Raw genomic sequence first — 23,345 nt, 5'->3', positions numbered from 1 at the left:
CCACATCTCTGCTTGTTGACTCGACTCGCAAACAAACAGAAAGCAATGTGAAAGTACAAAGGTCAATTTGAGCGAAAATGCAGTGGATTAACAAATATGTAGTGTTTTACAAGTATAAATAAATGAGCCTAGATAATATTTCACAAATAAATACAAACCATCCTACAAATTGCATGTAACCTTTGAACAAATACCAAACCTAGTGCATACAAATGCATGTCTGTTATGATTGTGAGACACTTCATTTCATTTCATTTCATTTTTTATTTTGTTTCGAACATATTACAAATAGACAAAGAAAATACAATATAACATATATAAGTTGTAAACAAAGCAACAAAACAAAACAAAACAAACAAAGTATTTATCCACAATATTTGAATAAATAACTAATGTGTTCGAAAAGGAGCAGGAGGAAGCCAAAGCTTATTACTTCCCACCCCTGGTTTCAATGCTCATAATTACTTAAACACTTATTTACACCATTTCTTTACAAACCTAAACCAAACACCCCAAAAACAATGAAAACAGAAACACAACAGCCAAACATAATAATTTACTGTCCAACCCAGCACATTATAATCACCTGTCCCTTTACAGTCTGTATAATATCCCTGCCCAACATTACCTGTCTTCATCCCTGTATCCTTTTATAAGCATGTTTCTATACAATATTTTAAACTTATATATATTTGTACTGTTTTTTAGCTCCAACTCCAAACCATTCCACAAACTCACCCCACATACCGTTATGCACATGCTTTTCATATTTGTTCTGACTTTGAATTTTTTGAAATTATATTCCCCTCTTAAGTTATACCCACCCTGCCTATCCATAAGCATTTTTTGCATATTTCCTGGAAGTAAATTATTTCTTGCTTTGTACAAAATTTGTGCAGTCTTGAATTTAACCAAATCAATGAACTTTAATATATGTGATTAAAAAACAATAGATTGGTATGTTCAAGGTGTCCTGTATTATTAATGATTCTTATAGCTTTTTTTGTAATGTGCATAATGGCTGTAGGTTGGTTTTGTAGGTATTACCCCATATCTCCACACAGTAACTTAAATACGGTAAAATGAGAGTATTGTAGAGTGTATGTAAAGATTTATGATCTAAATTAAATATGCTTTGATTTCACAAGTATTGATATAGATTTAGCTATTGATATAATTTATCTGAGGTTTCCAACAGATTTTGTGGTCAATAATCACACCAAGAAATTTATTTTCATAAACTCTTTCAATACAAACGTTGTCTATTTCCAATTTTATATGAGGATTTTTTTTTTGTGTTTCCCAAATAACATTATCTTTGTTTTACTTAAATTTAATGACAATTTATTCACATCAAACCACTGTTTTAATTTTTTCATTTCTGATGTGATTATCTCCAAAAGCTGTTGTAAATTGTCACCAGAACAGAAAATATTGGTATCATCTGCAAATAAAATAAAATTCAGCATATTAGAAACTCTGCATACATCATTTATATATAAAATAAAAAGCTTTGGACCAAGAACTGACCCCTGTGGCACTCCACAAGTTATATTCATACAAGTTGATTTATGTTCACCAATTTCCACAAATTGTTGCCTGTTTCGTAAATAGCTACTCACCCAGTTTAATCCTACTCCTCTGATGCCATACTTTTCCAGTTTATTGATCATAATATCATGATTGATCGTATCAAATGCTTTCTTTAAATCTATAAAAATTCCTACTGCATATTTTTTGTTATCTATACTATTTGTAATTTCCTCAATTAATTCCATTAACGCTAAGGATGTTGATCTATTTGTTCTGAATCCATATTGACTGTCAGCTAAGAGTTTATATTTTTCAATAAAATTATCCATTCTTTCTGCAAAATGCTTTTCAAGGATTTTAGAAAACTGGGAGAGTAATGAAACCGGCCTGTAATTTGTATAGTAATGTCTGTCTCCACTCTTATATAGTGGTATTACCTTTGCTATTTTCATTTTATTTGGAAATTTACCGGTTTGAAAAGACAAGTTACATATGTTTGTTAATGGTTCTACTATCTCCGTAATAACTTTTTTTACCAATACCATATCAATACCATTCCAATCCACTGAGGCTTTACTTTTACATTTTTTTACAATCTGTAGAACCTCTTTTTCTTTAACTGCTTTAAGGAAAATAGAATTAAGGTTTCTGTCCAAAAGATCTGCAACAACTTCATTTTTTACTTCACAGCCCTGAATTTTGTCTGCTAAATCTGGTCCTACATTTATGAAGAATTTATTGAAACCATGAACCACATCTTCCATATTGTTTACTATCTTATCCTTCTCAATGTAATACTCCACTTGGCTTTTTATGAGATCTCTCAGTTCGATTTTCTCACAAATGTGTCCAGGCAGATTTTCTCACAAATGCAGGTGAGCAACTTCCTCTTCTAAAACGGTAGATGGCGCTAAGTTAGGGGATTAATTTAGTGCTAGTCTCCTGGGAGAAGCACCGATTTGAAACTTACCTTTGCCTACAGCTGAGGAAAATGACCGGTGAACCACGAGTGTGTTACCACGCATGCGCAAAATTATAATACACACGTGCGCACGCGCAGTTCATTTAAATCAATCACTTCCAGCGAAGGATTAGATGGCAGTAAGTCAATAAGCATTATTTATGCTTTTAGACATTGATGTAAGTTGCACTTTTTGCTCTTTGCACTTGGAAACAGAACCACCATTTTCTGGCATTTAGTCATGTGAAAAAGTTATGGTATGAGGTGTCTATGTTTATTAAGGAAAAGGTACTCTTTAATTTTGTATTGCATTTTGAAAATGTAATTTTTTGAAATTCAAAGTATGATAACAGTGTGATTAAGGAGGCCTTTGTATACATACATTTTATATACATATATATTTTATATGTGTGTTTTCTTTGCTCCCCTGGCTCTAAAATGTATGTTGTATTTTGGTGTTTAAAGCAATTAAAAAAATAATATTTTTACTGTGTTAACAATTGTGTTTTTGTGTTAACAGCTTTTAATTGTAAGAGATGCCATAGAGCGCGTCATAAATGTTTTATATTTTTAAAAAAGTTATGACATGTTTTATGATTGGCCTATATGTTAGGATTCAAAATGACAGGGTTTCAGCGAATTTTAAAATATGTAAAAGTCTTAATTCGCCTTTAAACAAATTAAGGCTTGAAAATGAGCAGAAAGACTTAAATTAATGAAGTCATGTAGTTGATTGTTGCATGTACTGCAAAAGAAATGTTGTTCCTCAGTATCAGATCGTACTGTAAAAGTTACATTCCTGAATGTATTGTATGTACTGTAAGTTATGTTAAATAAATTTGTGGTAAAATGAATTAAAAAGTAATGGAGTTAAACATTGTATTTTGCTTTCACTGACATGCAAGATTTTCAGGGACGTTGTCAGCAAGCCCAAATTCAGAGAAGAGGCCCACTTTGTATGGCTGGACAAGTTCTTTAAATCTAAGTTGTGAGTACTGTAAAAGGTACTTGAGAAAGTATGTCTTTCCGTCCATCTATTTCTATCTGTCTGTCTGTCCAATCTATCCATCTGTCTAATCTATCTATCTATCTGACTGTCTGTCTATCCATCTATCGCTATCTGCCTATATGTCATGTCTATCTATCTGTCTTTGTCTGATAGACTGTATTGTACCTTCAAAACTTTCAGCTTGAAAACTACTTTGAACTTCAAACTGAAAACCTTAAAAATTCAAGCTTTTAAAATTATTTAAAACTTTCAGGCTAGGCTTTCTCAAGCCAACCTAAAGTTTTCCTTTCTTGACAAACCTTTTTTTTTTTTTAACTAGTTTATGCTGTTCATAAACAAAGTAAGTCTCTTAGGTACTTTACAGACAAAGCCAATAACACTCAAACATACAGTATCTTTGTCTAACATCTAAAATACTTAAAAAAGAAATTCCTGTATGACCATGTACTATGTTAATGCCTTTCTTCAAAATGATTCAATATTGTTTGTTCTGTATTAGGTGTTAGAATTAGGTGTTGTGAACTGGAGTGCATTTTCAAGACAATATACGCAAGAGTTTGAAGTGTGTGTGTGTGTGTGTCTGTTGATGTGCAGATATGTGTCATTATCTGTATGTGTACATATTTATTTTATACAATTATCATCTTTGTTTTGAAATAAAATTTATCAGTGTTATTAGTTGTTTTGTTTTTTTTTTTGTTTTTTTTTGAGTTGGCATGCATAAAATGGGATACAGGCATGCATAAAATGGGATACAGAGATTGACAATGTACTGTATGTAGTTGGTTTAACTTCATTCAAACTACTTTATTGGAGTACATGTTTTATAATAGCCTATATAATGCACAAAAATAAACAATTATTAACTATTACAGAGGAATGATTAAAATAAGAAAAGGTGCCATTAATGTTTACAGTAATTTTGTAATTTATACAGTGACGTGCAACAGAAAAACTTTAAATAAAATACTACACAGATATTGCACAATATATACTCTGAAATTCCTTACAAGTTTACCTTAGATCAGGCATAGTTAAAACTATGTACTCCTTTTTGCTGCTTTCATTATTACTTTAGTTTTTTTAATACATTAACATTTTTTAAAAGTCAAATTTGCGCATGCGTTTTAAAGACGCGTGACGTGGAAACACGTGACGTCACCGCGCTACAGTCCGCAGCGAGGAGTACTTGGGAAAATCTGCCTGGACACATTTGTGAGAAAATCGAGCCGAGAGATCTCATAAAAAGCCAAGTGTCTCACAATCATAACAGACGTGCATTTGTATGCACTAGATTTGGTATTTATTCAAAGGTTAGGCTACATGCAATTTGTAGGATGGTTTGTATTTATTTGTGAAACATTATCTAGGCTCATTTATTTATTTTTGCTCAAATGACCTTTGTACTTGCACATTGCTTTCTTTTTGTTTGCGAGTCGAGTTTTCCTTTGCAAAGCTGATCGAGTTTGTTTGCAAAATGCTGGATTTGTTTGTTTAACTCCATAAACATGCAACTACATTTATCTCCGAAACGGTAGGAAATTAAATTAGATTGAATGGAGGATTTTAACTGTGACAATATGTTTGACAGGGCAGTTTACGGTGACAGGATGCACGCGACGAAGTAGGATGTTCTAAAGCTTGCCCCTACTCTTTTGCTACACACCTTTGAGTACAAAATGAGTAGCCTACATACGTTTAGGGCGTAGTATAAGTAGGCGAATTGGGACGCAGCAAAAGTCAAAAAGAAAACGAAAGAGAACACGTCGTGAGGAAGAAAATGTCACTGTACGATAGACGATAATGATCAAAGAACATTGTAGAAGTAAGCTACACAACACCTGTTTGTCTGAAGACCGATTTTGCATCGACTTGGGATCGTGTTAAGAAGGGACAAGCGCGTGCAATAATTGGATTCATTAATTTAAAGAATGCTCAAGCTTGTGTATCTGCTGTCATGCTTGACAGTTGTCAATGCAGGTAAGTTTATTTAATGCTTTCCTATCCACCTTATTTTGCTACGCGGAAGTAAGCTATTTTCTGTTAATGTGTGAGAAGAGTAAAACTATTTGTGCTACAAACAAGTGTGTTTATAATTACGACAATACATATGGTAAGAAATACCAGTTTTGAGTGTTTGTGTCTATAAACCTATAAACTATGACATGCACAAGCATGAAGGTGCAAGTTGTTGTATCTTAATTGTGATGTTTAGCCACCTAACAGTTGTTTACAGTAGGATGGCAATTTATCATTTGTAGGTATTTCATTGTAATTTATTATTTCTAGTTAAAACAACGATCAGATGGGGGTTTTTTTGTTTTTTTTTTGTTTGTTTTTTTAAAGTCATACAAGTTTGGGTGACCAATCCTTTTAATGTTGCAAGTTTAATATTTTGTCTGTTGCACAGTTTTTGTCTGTGCAACAAAAGAAAAAAAATCATTAAATTGTTAATACGTGTGAAATATCTATTCATACGTGAATTGTAAAATTGCACAATGGCAGCCTGCTGCTTTCTATATATATATATATATATATATATATATATATATATTTACTTTGAGGTTTATTTTCTTGCAAGAAAAGGTCAGCAATCATACAGTCACGAGTGACAGTGAGGGGAGGGCATCCTTCCTCTTTTATAGACTAAGCTCTCAGAATTTTGTCTCTCTAGTCTAAGCCAATGATTTTATTTTCAACCATATTCGTGACAGGAGGCTCTCCAACCCTCTTCTTTTCATATGATGGTCACACACATCTTAAAGATAAAATTTGTTCCACAATATTCATTTATAATGCCAGAGCCCAGAGGAAGATAAGTCTGGACTGGAATGTATAGTCATGTTATGGTCTAATTTGACTAATCTGTACTAATATTTCTCGTCCTTGTGTATCCACAGGTTCTCACTCACTGATGGCTTTGGCAACATATATAGTTGGACAGACACCATTTCCTGAGTTCAGTGCTGTGGTGATGTTGGATGATATGCAAATAGGATATTATGACTCAACCACATGGAAACCCGTCTATCGCTCTCACAATGATTCAAAATACTATAATAAGGAGCAAAAGGATGCTGGTGTTGTATTTCAAAACCTGTATGATAGCATGAAAAATAGGGATTTTTATGTTAAGAAACACCTCAATCTCACAGATGGTGAGAACTAAAGCCTACATTATCAGCATTAACACATACTTCATTTAATAACTGTAGCCAGAGGTGTAAAGTCCAGGGGTCAAAAAGTAAAAGTCCTGCCATATGTTTATTCCACCCATGAACTCAGCCAGCTGATTTCACTAATTAGTTATATCTCCTGGCTGAAAAACTGCTAATTAGCAAATCCAGGTGATTGGAACAAAATACCGAGGAGGACTTTTACTTTCTGAACCTGGACTTTACACCTCTGACTGTAGCTTCTATGTGTTTTAATTATTTTATTAAAACTTTTGATGTTGAAAAAGTGCAAAATATTCATTTTCAGTTTACTTCATTTTATATTGTGTCAGAGTGAGGACTAATTAAAAAAAACATTTTTCTTTTATTTTAAGGTGTACATGTTCATCAGAGAGTTGTTGGATGTGAACTATTGAATGATGATAAACCAGGTCCACTTCATTTCTGCGATGCTTTTGATAGACAATGTATGGAGGAGTTCACCTATGACCTGGAACAAAACGATATCCATTTGAAAAAGCCATGGATTATATCATGGGACCAAGTAAAACAGCTTCATATAAAGTATTTATATGGAAATGTTTATCATCCTATTTGCATTAAAGTTTTGCGAAGGTACCTGCATTTGGAAAAGAACAATGTGATGAGAAAAGGTGAGAGAATCAACCTGATAAACTTCAGTATAATTAAGATAGAAAAAAATATATAATCAACAGATATGACCCAGACAGAAGTACTGACAGAAAATGTGTGCCTCTGAATGTGTAATGGAACATGATAACCTTAAATAAATAACTGATTCAACAGTTTAACAACAGTAACACTTCTCATTATTCTCTGTAGTGAAACCCAGAGTGAGACTCATGAGAAAGAAACTCCCAGACTCTCAAGGGCTTCAGATCAGCTGTCTGGCCACTGGCTTTTACCCCCGTCACATTAACCTGACCCTGTTCAGAGACGATCAGCCTGTGGATGATGACCAGATCACAGGAGGACAGATTCTGCCCAACGGAGACAGAACTTACCAGATGAGGAAGAGTTTAGTGATCAGCGATGAAGAACTACGTGAAGGACATGATTACAACTGTACAATGAAGCACCTCAATCTGGACAACAAACTGGACATTATATTTGGTAAATAAAAATGCCCAAACCAGCAAGCAAACAAACAAAATGTCCTTTTTGATATCAACAACATAGATTTAATAATAATAAATACTATTTCAGTACATATCTTTAGCTTTTGTAATTATTTACTGTTTTTTTTAATTCACCACAATTTCAGATACAGATAAATATGACCCAGGAGGATCCGTCAGTCTGTCTGTAGTTATCAGTGTGCTGGTGTTAATGTGTGTGGCTGTTCTCATCGTAACTGCACTCATCATATGGAGGAAAAGACGTGCTGCTGGTAAATGTTCTACAGTCCAGTTCACTACATTTGATGCTCAATTAGAAAATGAAACCAAACATCATGTTCCTTTAGAAGAGGCTCTTTCAATGTTTACTGTATACAGTTTTGTGATTGTGACTTTTTATTCTGGTTTATTTCATCTTATTCAGGACAAGGCTCTGAGACGCCATTGAATAAATACTCCCCTACTCCATGTGAGTATACTGTGTCAGCAAAATGTTCATTTTAAGTTTAATTTTGGAAAATGTCTAGAAATGGAACTAAATGAACGTTTTATTGATTTCAGCCTCCACGCATGATGAAAATTGAGTCTATGTAATGCATTAAATTAAAAAATCAAGACAACACATGGGAAAATGAGCATTTCGGGGAGGTTCCAAGATGATTACTTGATTGCACGTGTTTTGATCAGCTCTGCATTCCCAAATACTTAAAGTGATTTGTAACATTGTTGCAAAGAAGACTTTGAAAGATGGCTAACTCTAATAACACAGTGATTCTTCGGACACAACAATGGGTGGATCTGAAAAAAGGAAAAGTGCTGGAAAGAAGGTCCAACCAAAGCGTAAATGCTAACACTGTTAGCAAAACTAGCAGCAGCACTCAGGTGGCCAAAACTTTTATGAAGATCCCTTCCAGTGATCTGATTACTGACAACTTGCATGATTATCTCAAACAAGACACTGATCCGGATGAATTTATGCTGGTGGAGGAAGAATTTCCATCTCTCCCTGAAACTCCATGCAAGTCTCCAGCCCCAAGCAACATAGCACTGTAGACAGACACACAACGGTCATCCTCGCACAGATCTCAGAACTTTTCTGTGATAAAAAATAAAAAAAAATTAAGTATTGTAGTGAACTGGCAAAAATTAGGAAAATTGGTGAGGATAAAATTTGAGGTAAAATTTCCATCTTCTAAAAAAGTAGAAGAAATTTCAGAAATGGACAAAACATATCTTACTGAGCAGAAACTTAAATTAGAGGAAATTTACAAAAGAATGGCTTGAAGGGGGCGAGAAGAGCTCTGCCTATTTTTTAGACTTGAGAGGCATGCAAGCCAAAAATAATTATATTGAGCTATTGAATATTAATGGTGATATTGCTGAGGACCCCAAAATCATTGCACATTTTTGTTGAGTTTTATAGTTATCTTTACACCTCAAATTTTTGTCAACAATCTACTACTGAGTTTTCCGAGTCCTTGCCCAACATAAAGCATCTTAGCATAGAGGATTCTAATATGCGAAGCCCCTCTCAGATTAGAAGAAATTATTGATGCCATAAATTATTTGAAAAATAAGTCTCCAGGAATGGATGGTATAACTGCTGAATTTCATAAAGCATTTAGAAAGACCATAGCTCCTTTTTTGTTTAAAGTGTTTATGGAGAGCCTTGAAAGAGCTTTGCTTCCTCCAACCCTGATGTGTCAAGGGCTTATCACCCTCAAAACCAAATAAAGACCCCATTTTAATTGATAGTTGTCAGCCAAATACGTTGCTAAATAATGATTATAAAATAATTGCTTTTATCAAAAAGACTGAAATGTGTTTTAAACAATCTGATTTGTTTAATTCCCTTTAAAGGGCCTTAGGAAAGCCCTTTAAAGGGAATTAAAAGGAATCAATACCGAAGTGATAAGTCAGTTAGCTGATGACACTGCCTTGTTTCTGAAGGATGTCTCTCAAGTAGATATTGCATTAGAAACTATTAAGCCCTTTTCCAAAGCCTCAGGTCTTTATAATATCAATTAATGTGAGCTGCATCCAGTTGGCAACTGCTTGGAGTCCTCAATTTGTAACATTTATGTAAGAGAAAGCATCACCTTTTTGGGGGTTAAAATAATTTGATAATAAGATGATAAGAGGCGCCCCTCCATTTTTTGCCTCAAAAGACATGCAAAGTTGAATCATTTGTTTCTGAGAGATCTGTCACTCAAGGGAAGAGTTCTTCTGACTAAACCAGAAGGCATTTCTCGCTTATCATTTACTGCTCAGTCACTTTATGTTGACAAACAAACATGTAAATTAATTGACAGAATATGAGAATTTGAATGAAAAAACAAAGTTCACTACTAAGAAATCAGTAATATTAAATTCATATGATAAAGGTGGTCTACATTTTATAGACTTTAGCTCTCTGAACAATGCTTTTAAAATAAACTGCCTTAGACAATATTTTCAAAACCCATGGTCTGTTTGGAATATAATCTCTCTGTATATTTACTCTCATTTAGGTGGCAAAGAATTTCTTTTAATGTGCAATTATAAAATTGAAAAACTTCAAATTAAACTCTCTAAATTCTATCAACAAGCACTTGCTGCTTGGAGTCTCAATTAAGTATTCATTTATGCTTACTCAACAATATATAGATATGCTGTTGTTTTCTTTCTTTTTTTTCTCTTTTTTTTGTAATTTCTATTGTATTGTAAAACATCTGATATGTACTTCTTATGTAACATGGAAGTTACTCTTGTACATGCTATTTGTTGATAATAAAGCATTAAAAAAATTAGCATTTGCTTGGTGGATGTAATTTTGGTTGTCATGAAAATGACCATTAAATGATGAAACCACAAAGGAATGTAACACAGGTAACGAATGTTTAACAGTTATGAAATGTTTTTAAAGAATAATAGTCCAGGCGTTTTAGGAAAAAAGGGTGAACAAATTGCAACAGAATCAAACTCAACTGATTTTGTATCCTCCATATGTCCTGAGTAAGGAAACAAAAGCCCCGAAGAATCCCATTAGGGGAAAGTTCCGAAAAAGACCCAAATATATCCTATTCATATGCCTATTCATTATTTTTCTCACATGAATAGGGTAAAAAATTTAACCTTTAGATATCACCATGAAAATTACTGAGTTGATTACTTATATCAAGACAAACAAAAAATGTATTACAAGTTTTTTTTTAATTGTTTGTTAACATGGACAAACGGTGCATAATCTAATTACAGATGTGCTAATTCGCATAAATACCACAACAGATCTAAACATTGGGTCTAGCCAGGTGAAAATGTCTTGTTGAATCTTGTTGACAAATAACAGTAAAATACTTAATATTAAGGTCTGAATGGAACCCATTTAGGTTAACCATGAGCATTAATACATAGAGGCAGGAAGAAGTACTTTAGAAACCAGCCTTTAAGGGACAAGCGCGTGTACGCCCATCATTTTTTTTTACAGAGATGATCCATAACACCTGGATTCGTTAATTTACGTTAAGATTTGTGTTTTATCCAACCTGTTCTCACTCGCAACTTCAAGGCATCTGATATTGTCACATGTCCAAGAATTTTTATTTTTTTGCATCCTTATACAAATGCCCAAAGTGCCCAAAATGTGACATATTACTTTCAAAGAGAAACCTTTTGATAGCAAAATAAACTGTGACATATTATACCCAAAACTTCTCATATAGTGGACCACCAGTAAAATTTATTCAGACACTTTGACCTGACCATGTTTTGCTTAAGTGTTTTTTCTTTAATTGCTAATGCATCCTTTTTACACCACAGACTGAACAAAATGAAGCATTTAATTGGTAATTGGTTGACTATTGGCATTATCTAATTGTGTACTTGCGTTTAACAGCTGACAGCTATTTAACCTAATTCATGTGTAAGACAGTTTAACAGAAGGATGGCCAAAAGCAGTAAAATATCAACTTGTTCTTGTCATATCTTGAGTTCTTGTCATAATTTATTTACAATTTTCTAACGTTAGTGAATAAACTGATAATGTGAGAAATGTTGAAGGTGTCTGAATACATTTTGGTGTGACTGTATATTGCTGGACAGACACATCATGAGTTCACTGTTATGCTGATGTTAGATGATGTATAATGACTCAATATCATGGAAAGCTGTCCACCGCATGCAGTCAAAATAATTCGAATGATGACAATGATGCTGGTGATACATTCAGTGATATTTATGACATCATGAAAGACTGAACATTTTATTTTAAGGACCACCAAAATCACACAGGCAAGTCCAAACCTACAATTTGGTATTACCGGCAATCACCTTTCTTTTTACATTTTTTCATCTGCCTCTTTTTGTTTGATGCTTAATTCTCTTTCCTTTTGTTTCTCTCTTCTTGCGGATTCTTGTGGTGCACACTGGCTGTGCCCTGGTCAAGTTGTGAGCAAAACACTCAAACTGTCTAAAATCGCTGCTAAACAGTGCAATGAATGCTGGAAGTGAATTCAATACCTGTCTGTAGTTATAAAGTGTACTTATAGACCTAACACGTGTCACATTTGGACATAAATGAAACATTTAAACAGACATTGAAACAGGCTTCTATAAAATATTTTACTCTGCAATAAACTTAAAAATATATAGGCCTATAAAAAATGACCCAATTATTAAACTTACCAGCAATGTCAATTTTATTTACTTTTATCAAAAGTCTCTGTGCCTACAATGTGTTTTCAAAGCAAGGCATACATTCTTTTGTTTTTGTTTTTTGCTATATCCAATTTTACAAATGAGATAAAACTGTGTAAAAGATACTATGTCCATTGTTTTGCAATGTCCATTTTGGGTCATTAGCACCAAGGATTGGCAGGCATCTGAACCAATCCAATGACAGCTGCGGTCTCCAAAAGTGAAAGTAAAAGTAACAAATGAAAGAGCAGATAAAACAGGCAATAACATGTTGTAGAGAACACTCCACTGTCTTCCCTGCTGAGAATGTGCCAAATGAACTTTGAGGGGCTGCTTAGTATCCTAACAATGGATGATATCAAAAAACATTGTAGAAGTACACAACACCTATTTTGAATTAATTGAGAGAATTCTCATGCTTCTGTATTTGTCAGTCTTGACAGTTGTCAATGCAGGTAAATTGATTTACAGGTTTCCGTACTTTTTATTTAATTTAAAATGTCAATTTGACCCTGATATTAAACACTTTTGAAACAACGAAGGCCAGAAAAAGTTTCCATGCACTGCCATCAGAAAGGAGTAACGTTTAGCGTACACTGTAAAAATGTATCAATTCATTATAATGAATTGAGACCAATGGCGTCTCGTGTGCCCAAATGGGCGAGTCCGTATGTTATAAGCAGCCGCTGAGTGAGCAAACGGGACTCGGTGAGCTCACGTCGGCTCAGATCCTGCATGCCTCACTCTCTCCACAGCGAGAGGATTCCCCTGTGCTGTTCACCAGCAAAGATCAGTGTCCCTCTTCCAGTGCACTTCCACTTCGCTGATTCTCTGGATTACAAGCCTTTCGCCGCCGTCGACGAGCAACCCAGCGGAACAAGTCCCTGCTTTGCAGATCTGAGGACGCTGGCTTCCTTCGCCGCCTTCAGCCCGATGTTCTGCTTTGCCATCCGGCGCGCCGTATCCTTTTTGCTGTGTTCGCTCCCGCGACACTTTCTAAAAGAGAAATTTCACATGGGCGTTGTTTCAAATGCCTCGCACCAACTGCGCCTCGTGCAGAGGCCCTCTCCTCGGTGGAGATCGCCACATCCTCTGCGCTTCCTGCCTGGGCCGGGACCACGCAGAAGCTGCACTCGCCAAGGGCGGCTGCCCTGATTGCAACCAGATGAATCTCCCCACTCTGCGGGCTCGCCTTGCCGTCTTCAACAAGGATGATCCCTCCACTTCCGCTCTCTCTCGCCCTTTGCACAGTCCCCGCGTGCTTCGCTCTCTCTGGATGATTCCCCCTCGCCAGTTCAGTACACGCAGGCGGACCAGCGCCCCTCTTTGCGAGCGGCAGGTCTCGTCTCCTTCGGAGCGTCGGACGACGAGGAGGACAAAGCTGACAACCTTTCTCTTGCTGCATCTGACGACTGGACGGGCTCCGCTTCAGACCCCGTACCATCGACCCAAGCCAGCACAAGGGTGAACTTGGACTCTGAGACCATTCGTGTTCTCTCCAAGGCCGTCGAAGACCTCGGGATCGATTGGTCTTCCCCGGAAGAGCCTGCACGCAGCAGGTTAGATGAGTGGTTCCTGCAGGGGCACCGGCAGGCCCCTCAGCAGAGACCCGCCCCATTTTTCCCGGAAGTACACGACGAGCTCACTAAGTCGTGGAAGGCGCCACACTCAGCTCACCTGAAACATTCCTTTTCCTCGACACTCTCCTCCGTGGACGGCGCGAAGGATAAAGGATATGAGGCGATTCCTCCCCTCGAAGAGGCCGTGGCCGCCCACCTCTGCCCGTCCATCGCCCATCACTGCTGCCGGATGGAAAGTCAAAGCTTCTCATCCGTCGAAGCCCTGCCGCACTACTTCAGCTCTCGCCGGTCGCGCATACACCGCTGCCGGCCAAGCTGCATCGACGCTTCACACTATGGCTGTGCTCCAAGTGTTTCAGGCCAAGCTTCTCCGCTTTATGGACGAGTCTGGACCTGAACCGGAGGCTTTTAAGGACCTACGCAGCGCCACTGACCTGGCCCTGCGAGCCACGAAGTCAACAGCCCAGTCCATCGGCCGCAGCATGGCGAACCTGACTGTTCTCGAGCGGCACCTGTGGCTCACGCTTACGGACATGAAGGACGCAGATAAGGCAGCTTTTCTCGACGCGCCTATTTCCCAGAGCGGGCTGTTTGGTCCAGTCGTTAAAGGGTTTGCCGAGCGCTTCACCGAAGCTCAGAAGGCGTCGCAGGCTATGCACCACTTTCTGCCTAAGTGCTCTGGCTCCGCCTCGAGCCACCAGAAGAAGGCGCCGTCGCCTCCGCATGTGAAAGCGGCACCGACCCAAGATTGCGTTGGACCCCGAGCCTTGCAAGACTTCCTAGCCACGGGAAGAAGAAAAAGGGAGTGTTTGAGTCCCGCCGAGGCCGGACCAATCTCCCTAAAGTTTATCAAACATTCTCCAGTCGCCTCCTCACAGGCGGCTGGAAATGCCTATATTGCAGTCAATAGGCCGGTTACAAAACACGCTCACCTGCAAACAAAACGACGACACACACAAAGCACGAAAAGAGCCCTTTTCTGTCTGTGTCACCAGTAGGTCACGTGCCCACCACAATGTCTGCACCCCTACACATAAGCACTGTTCCCACAGTCTCAAGAATTTCCCCAGCCCATGCTGGAAGTTGCATAAGTCTACTGTCATGTACACACCCCTGCACACAAGCACTGTTCACATTGCCATAAACATTTCCCCAGCTCAAGCGGGAAGTTTAATAAAAGTAGCAAGTGTGCCTGCTTTACAACACGCACCCCTACACATAAGCTCTGTCAACTTGACGCTCTCTCTCCCCCCAACCAGCGCGGGAGAAACAATGAATGTAGATTGCGTACCCACTCTTCAGTGCGCACCTCTACACATAAAAACTGTTCCCGCATCAGTTTCTTCTCTAACTCATGCTGGAAATGCGATTATGAGCACGCCCGCTGTGCAGCGCTCGCCCCCGCTCATGAGTGCTGTACACACGGCATTAATAGCTCAAAACGGCCTGACGGCCGGGTCCCTATCTCACAGCGGCCCGCCCCCAGCCTTTATTCAACCCCTAGCTGTACGGGCCAAAGCCTGGGAAGCTATCCCCGGCATATCAAAATGGGTGTTGAACATAATAAAACACGGCTACTTGCTACAGTTTGCTCGCAGACCGCCGCGCTTCTCAGCCGTGGTCGAGACGAGAGTGAGGCGTTTCGCACGTTCTCCGCACTGAGGTACTCAAACTGTTGGGCGCCCACGCCCCCCTCAAAAGATTCCAGAGGATGATGGGTCTCATGGCCTCAGCAACAGCAGTGCTCCAGCTTAGACTGCTGCACATGCGCCCTCTCCAACACTGGCTAAAGAGCTGTGTCCCAGCTCACGCGTGGCGCTCCGGCCACTTACTGATCAGAGTGAATCACAGCTGCATCAAAGCCCTGACTCCCTGGAAAGCGACCATGTCCTGGTCCGGACGGACAACATGGCAGTGGTCTCTAACATAAATCGTCAGGGCGGCCTCAGGTCGAACACCTTGCACGCCATGGCCAAGAGTCTCATTCTATGGGCTCAGCACAACCTGCGCTCCCTGAGGGCAGCGCACGTGCCAGGCATTCTGAACCAGGGTGCGGACATGTTATCCAGAGACAAGGTTTCCCTAGGGGAATGGTCTCTCCACCCTCTGAAGGTTCAGCTGATTTGGAGCACCTTCGGCGAGGCAGAGGTCGACCTCTTCGCCTCCGAAGACAACGCTCATTGCCGAATATATTTTTCAAAGAACACGGACGCACTCGCCGAATCGCCCGCTGTATGCTTTTCCCCCGGTCGCGATGCTACCTCAGGTCATCAAGCGGATCAGGGAGAGCAAATGTGCAGTACTTCTTATAGCCCCTCTCTGGAAGCACCATAGCAGCATCTCACGCTCCCGTGGCCGGGCAATCATTAGGAAGAAACGACCTCATTGTACGCTTCCTTAAAGGGGCAAGGAGGCTAAACCCTCCGCGACCCCCCTCTGTGCTCCCTTTGTGTCCTTAAATGCTTGTTTTTTGGGGTCGACAGATTATAAAAACTTATTTCTGTTTTTTTTAGCTTGTTTGCTGTACATCTTGTCACATATCAGCTTTTCGACATTGTTTTGTATTTTGTTGTAAGTCAGAAATGACAAGGAGGCAGCCTCTCGCAATGCAAAGTCAATGGAGATGGTTGGATTGTTTTCCCCCCCGGTGTGGGCGTGGCCTAAATACGCTCTGTCTCTATAGAGAGAGACTGAAAGCGATGATTTTAGCCCATTTCAGCTTGTCTGCAGTGAAGGAGTACCTGTTTGAGACAAATACACAATAAGACACATGCAAGAAATCACTGTGTGATGATCGTTCTCCTTCCTACAGTAGTTAACCCACCTGTGCGCTGATGTTAGGACCTTCCTGGTCAGGTGGGACTGCAATGGTAGAGAGTCTTCTGCCTAATAAAATATCAAAATAATGCAAAAATATAAACTTAAGTTGTTTAGAATGCTAGATTTGGTTTGAATGAATTAGTGAGAGTTTTACTGCAGTGCTTACCTGGATACATTTAATCTGGTTAGACTGAACACAGAAAATGGGAAAATGGTCCATCTTCTGATTGGTTCATTTGCTGTGTAATAAATATAAAGTTAGAAATTATGCAAAGGTCACTTATTTGATATAAAGTTAGCCAATTTTATAGAGATTTTATAAGATATTGTAAGCTACCTAGTCTGCACCAGTGGCTCCAAAGCACTTATCACATATTGCTAATCATTTCAGCAAACTTATCTCAAAATATATCACAAATGGCCTAACTGTTACCTCCAGAATCTTGCTTGAAGTCACTGGCGCGAATTGGCGCTTTGTTGCAGTTGCCTTTAAACACATATAAAAACGGAAGTAAATATTAAATTCCATTAAAAAAAAAACCTATAATATGTTGTAGTTTGCAAACTAATGCCAAAACTATAAAGGTTCTTATCAGTAGGCCAACATTATCTACAACCAAAACAGAAATTCACATTAGTTCATTTATTGTTAATGTAAACTAAGCGTTGCTCGTTGGCATATTTTACCTCGACAATTCAATAATCTAACAAAGTCTGTAAAATGAAACGTTAGCGCAGTTTACCGTGGTGAAGTTCGTTACCGCCATGTTGACGAGTAGGCTAACGTTATAACATATTTTAAACTGGGCACAATCCCGTCAACACACACAGAATGTTGTTTTACCTTGCTTGCTGGTCTCTCTCTCGGTGAAGTGAATTCCGTCTCTTCCCCAGGCCAGACACGAACGGCACGATCCAACAAAAGACAGTCAGACCCCAGTGATATTACACTGGATGCTCCGGCGTCCAGCGCGACATGACAAATCCCAGACAGAGTGTGATGCGCCGCCCATGCGCTCGCGCTATTTCTGACAAAGGAACAAAAAGGTTTGCATTTTGTATTAATGGTCCGGTCGCTTTAATGTATCCAATATAGACAGCCTCTGGCTATTATAGCGTTGTAGACACGGTGTAAGGCAAAAATTAGGAAATAAAAAGCACAATGGAATGGTGCCAGCCAGAGAGGCCGTTACGTCAAATACAGCAGTATACTGCAAATTTAAAAAATACAGTAAATCTCTGTATGTGGTGTTAGACGTCACAGAAAATTCCCATGATGCAATGGGAATCACAGTTATTTACTGTAAAGAGAAATAGCAGTATAATACTGGGGGATTTAAAGTAGCCTAAATAACTGTAGAAATTACAGAAAAGTCTAACAGTGCACGTGTAACCGGTAGTGTGCTGTAGCTACTTTATTTCTTTGTTTATCAATCTGTATGTCAGGATACACTGTAATGGACAAGGGCTGCGTTTCTGTAATGCATTGCAAGCTCAGTTGATAGTAGAGACCATTGAGGGCTGTAGGTTTATCAAATAAGCCAGGCTTATTTCAGTTAGTCTGACTCATTGTCAAATGATTTGGCTTCATAAAGCTAATTTAGCATAGCTCAAGCTCAGTCACTCCGGCAACTTGCTGGGAAACTAACCTGGTCCAGTGCAGGCTACAGGCACATACTCTAACACAATGATATTACCACTGACTCTCTCGCATACCATTATTTGACTTTATTAACCACTATCAGTCCAAACATAAATACAGAAAATCGACTTAAATAAGGCTACAATGATAAATCATACAATATAGACCTACAAACGTGTTCAATGTTGTATATGAAATGTTTATGTTAACGCTGTATATATATATAGCCTATATATATATATATATATATATATATATATATATATATATATATATATAATATATATATATATATATATATATTTTTTTTTTTTTTTTGTTAACGCTATATATATATATTAACATAAACAATTGACATTATACAATATAATTGAACACGTTTGTAGGTCTTGTATCATTTATCATTGTAGCCTATACACATATAGCCTACTGTACATATAGATATACTGTACATATACATATATATCCTACAGGTTTTCTTTTCTTACTGGCTCAATGTTTTGTGCTCAAGATTTAATTAGATTAGTTTTAAAATATATGAATACATTTCTCTCTGGTTTTGTTTGGCAGATGTAGTACATTATGGTTATTAAAAGAACATTAGAACATTACAATCTAAAAAAAAGCTTTTTAAAGCAGAACTTAAAATCACAAAATTAAAATAAATTAAAAAAAGCATAGACTAAATTTTAACTGATAAGATGAATCTGAGCTTAATAATTGGCCTATAACCTACATTTGATTTACCCCATTACAATATATATTTAATATACTTTATTATGTCTTTCAATTTAAACAAATATACAATTGGACATTTCATTTAAAGACATAATATTTTCCCCAATAATTGTTCCGTATTTTTCCTTCTTTGTTTTCCTTTCTTTTTTTACCCCTTTTGTGACAATACCCACCACCAACACATCAAAAAACACACAATTAAAAAAATACATATTCACACTTTTACATACGAAAAAGGGGAAAAAAATATGAAAAAAAAAAATAAATAACACTCATATTTATATCAAACTCTTATAATTACACAATTCCTAATATGGAATTCTATGGAAGTAAAATAATGTCAAATGTTTTTGAAATAAAAAGCCTGTTGAATTGCACTACTTGGAAAAACAAATAGGCATTGCATTAACCATGCTTGCATTTTAATGCATTGTATTTTTAGGACTTGCATTTTTATGGGCTGAAATTCAACATGGTTGAATATTTAAGCTGTGAATATTTCAATTAAAAACATTTCAAACACCTTTTCATTATTAAAAATTCAATAATCCATATTCACCTTTCATATTTCACTTCCAAAATATTCAAACTGTTTAAAAATACAACCAATAATATTCAACAGGCAATTTTCGGGCCATTTTATTTCGCTTTGCAAAATTCGCTTCCACAAATTCAGTGGTTCAAATTCGACAGTAAATTCAACATTGACGTCCAGGAACTGCAGGAAAAGCAATAGATTACCGAGCATACTCTCCATCTGCTGTTAGTCAACCTCACCATCAGATGGTGCAAAAGCGCTTGTTGTTGACGAAGACATTCATTCATAAAATGGAAATGATTATCTGTGTCAGTATGTGCGGAAAAGATGATAAACACACAAAAGCTGTGTGTTTATGTTTCATTCAATAACTTCATTGTTACTTTCCCTGTGTATTCTACATGTCATCAGCTTTCTCTACCATGAACAGGATTATAATCTGTTTCCCTCAATACCTCATACTCAAGGATTCCCCTTCAGTTGGGACAAAACGCTTAACGTAGCTTAATGTACTATACAGTGATATGAAAGATCAGTCTTGCACCTTATTGGGGAAGTAGGCTGTAGGCTACTATATAGGCTACAGGCAAGCATGGACTCAGAATATGAACTTGACGCGCAAAGTTTCATGCTGAGCGTTTCGTGATATACTGGCGATATATATAAGCTGGTGATATACATATACTGATATACTATAGTATGCCTACGTGTATTGCATTAGCTTAAACTGTCATAGCACTTGCATATTGTTGTCCTATTGTTAATTTAACTGTAAATCACTTTGGATAAAAGCGTCTGCTAAAGGACTAAATGTAAAATTGGCTTGACATTGGACATTCGCACATTTAGGGACCGTCTCTAAAGTTGCATACAACAACTTCAGTAGCAAACTTAAATTTATTTGAATAAATATCAAAAATCCAAAGGGTGCGCATTATGCCTGACACTACATGAACACTTTACAGTTGGTTTTATGACTGTAAGTCGTTCTATTCAAATGCTATCGGAGTTAGAAACGTGTATACCAAAGTCGTAGGCCTATACACTTTAGAGACGGTCCCTAAATGTGCGAATGTCCAACATCAAGCCAACTTTATGCCAGTCTATCACTGGGAAACGCTCAGCATTAAGCTTTGCGCGTTATTCTGAGTCCATCTGCTTGCCTGCGAGTTTGGTCTTTTACATCACTGTAGTCCATTAATCTACGTTAAGCGTTGTATGTCCAGAAGTATTGAGGGAAACCCTAATAGCCTGCATGCATCACATCGCCACAATATAAAGTTAAGGCAACTAAACAACCAAGAGAAATATGTCAACCTCAAAAATGTAACATTGGATCTGTACATCCGCATCGGGGAATAACATTATAATCTCGTTCACGGTAGAGAAAGATGCAGGCTACACAGGAAAAGTAACCGTGAAGGCACTGAATTTAACAAAACAGCCGTCATAATAATCACAAATACACTTACATTGCTGTAAATGAGTTTTATGAATGAATGACTTGCTCTAATTTTGCTGGTCTTCATCAACAACACGCGCTTTTGCACCATCTGATGGTGAGGTCGACTAACAGCAGATGGAGAGTAAGCTCGGTAATCTATTGCTTTTCCTGCAGTTCCTGGACGTCAATGTTGAATTTACTGTCGAATTTGAACCACTGAATTTGTGGAAGCGAATTTGCAAAGCGAAATAAAATGGACCAAAAATTGCCTGTTGAATATTATTGGTTGTATTTTTAAACAGTTTGAATATTTTGGAAGTGAAATATGAAAGGTGAATATGGATTATTGAATTTTTAATAATGAAAAGGTGTTTGAAATGTTTTTAATTGAAATATTCAAAGCTTAAATATTCAACCATGCTGAATTTCAGCCCATAAAAATGCAAGCCCTAAAAATACAATGCATTAAAATGCAAGCATGGTTAATGCAATGCCTATTTTTTTCAAGTAGTGCAATTCAACAGGCTTTTTATTTCAAAAACATTTGACATTATTTTACTTCCATAGAATTCAAGTAATATTATTTAAACAACTAATAATACTAACAATAATAATAAAAAAAATAAATAGGTAAATTAAAAGGGAGGGAGGGTTATGCCTAAATAAAAAAAGATAATTCATGTAATATGTATTCATTTATTTAGAATATTCTTTGATTTAAGAGGTGCCCATATGTAAAGTGATCCACTGGAGGCAAGTGTAAATGAGAACCCAAGTTCAGTTTATTATAAACAAAACCAAACATGAAACAAAAACATGGCGTGGCATGAAAACTCAAAACAAGACATGAACTTGAACAGAACTCATAAACAGTGGTTACAGGGAACAGTACCTGACACATGGCAAACATGATGGAGGGGATGGAGGGCCAGGCCTGTGCAGGGGGACAGGACATGGGACGTGGCATGGCGTGGACGGGCCTGGGTCATGGCTTGGCGTGGGAGGACCTGGGCTGTGGCATGGTGTGGACGGACCCGGCAGTGCAGGAAGCCAGGGCGGAGCCGGCAATTCAGGGGACCATGGGGGTGCAGCGGCCATCTTGTCCGGATACACTGGCTCGGCGGCAGACGTGGCGTGAACAGACTCAGACTTGGCAGACATGACGTGAAGAGGCTCAGGCTTGGCAGACATGATGTGAAGTGGCTCAGACTTGGCAGACATGACGTGAAGTGGCTAAGACTTGGCAGGCATGACGTGAAGTGGCTCAGGCTTGGCAGGCATGGCGTGAAGTGGTTCAGGCTGAGATGATACTGTGGGTTTGCGGTGTTCCTCATCGGTAAAACCCACAGTAAATGAGGAACCGCTCAAAAACAGGGCATAGTCCATGTATTGTTCAAGTGAGAAGTGGATTTTTCCCCCAGGCAGTCCATAGCGCAAAGGTTCATCTAATCCATGTCTAAAAATGTCCTCGAGTGCTACGTCATTAAAATCTACCTTGTGACAGAGTTCGCAAAAGTCCTTGACATAATCCTCAATGGTCCGGTTGTCCTGACGAAGACAGGAGGTCAACTGCTGGGTTCATGGTTTAGGTCAAGTATTCTGTAAAGTGATCCACTGGAGGCAAGTGTAAATGAGAACCCAAGTGCAGTTTATTATAAACAAAACCAAACACAAAACAAAAACATGGCATGGTATGGTATGAAAACTTGAACTTGAACTTGAACTTGAACTTGAACTCACAAACAGTGGTTACAGGGAACAATACTTGACACATGGCAAACATGAGGGCTAAAATACACACAAGCCTAATGACTAGACAAGGGACACCTGTGAACAATGAACCAATGACAACTTGACACATCAGACAAGGGAACACATGGCAGGATCACATGACTTACAAGGGATCACATGACAGACAAGAAAACATGACGTGAACAAACCCAAAAACAAAACCGTGACACCATATCAAAATGTATACTTTTGCTCTTAATTTCATGTTATCCTGTATAGTGTACTTTAGAAACTAGTCAGCATTTGAAGTGGATCAAAACTTTTCATCAAAGTTATACATGAATTTTGAACAATACCCGT

The 23,345-nt window shown here is 37.9% G+C and overlaps 2 protein-coding genes across 3 annotated transcripts in view; both read left to right on the top strand.

Moving 5' to 3' along the window:
- Window positions 1–4,657: 4,657 nt before the first annotated feature.
- LOC311065816 (DLA class I histocompatibility antigen, A9/A9 alpha chain-like) lies at window positions 4,658–10,607 on the top strand. 2 transcript variants are annotated; one of them, XM_084086585.1, is made up of 7 exons: window positions 4,658–5,483; window positions 6,404–6,661; window positions 7,054–7,332; window positions 7,523–7,813; window positions 7,965–8,090; window positions 8,243–8,287; window positions 8,380–10,607. In XM_084086585.1, exons 1-7 carry the CDS (start codon window positions 5,435–5,437, stop codon window positions 8,400–8,402), a joined length of 1,071 nt encoding a protein of 356 aa, XP_083942711.1. In that variant the 5' UTR covers window positions 4,658–5,434; the 3' UTR covers window positions 8,403–10,607. The 2 variants fall into 2 exon arrangements, with proteins under 2 accessions (XP_083942711.1, XP_083942712.1); XM_084086586.1 differs by having other exon boundaries at window positions 4,715–4,816.
- A 2,332-nt stretch (window positions 10,608–12,939) lies between these two features.
- Window positions 12,940–23,345, top strand: part of LOC311065814 (DLA class I histocompatibility antigen, A9/A9 alpha chain-like) — a 119,857-nt gene continuing 109,451 nt past the window's right edge. The window contains exon 1 of the mRNA XM_084086582.1: window positions 12,940–12,947. The gene's annotated coding sequence lies outside the window, so the exon portion shown is untranslated. The remainder of the gene's footprint in view (window positions 12,948–23,345) is intronic.

The sequence above is a fragment of the Abramis brama genome, assembly GCF_963993115.1.
Source record: "Abramis brama genome assembly, chromosome: 16".
Classification (NCBI taxonomy): domain Eukaryota; kingdom Metazoa; phylum Chordata; class Actinopteri; order Cypriniformes; family Leuciscidae; genus Abramis; species Abramis brama.
The sequence above is the reverse complement of the archived record's forward strand: the minus strand, read 5'-3'. Positions and strand labels throughout refer to the sequence as shown.

Bases quoted from the DNA above. Each gene is read 5' to 3' on its own strand.
- LOC311065816 (XM_084086585.1), top strand. From the start codon at position 5,435: ATGCTCAAGCTTGTGTATCTGCTGTCATGCTTGACAGTTGTCAATGCA. The intron at 6,662-7,053 runs GTGAGAACTAAA...TTTTATTTTAAG, and splicing joins ACACCTCAATCTCACAGATG to GTGTACATGTTCATCAGAGA. The intron at 7,333-7,522 runs GTGAGAGAATCA...TATTCTCTGTAG, and splicing joins GAACAATGTGATGAGAAAAG to TGAAACCCAGAGTGAGACTC.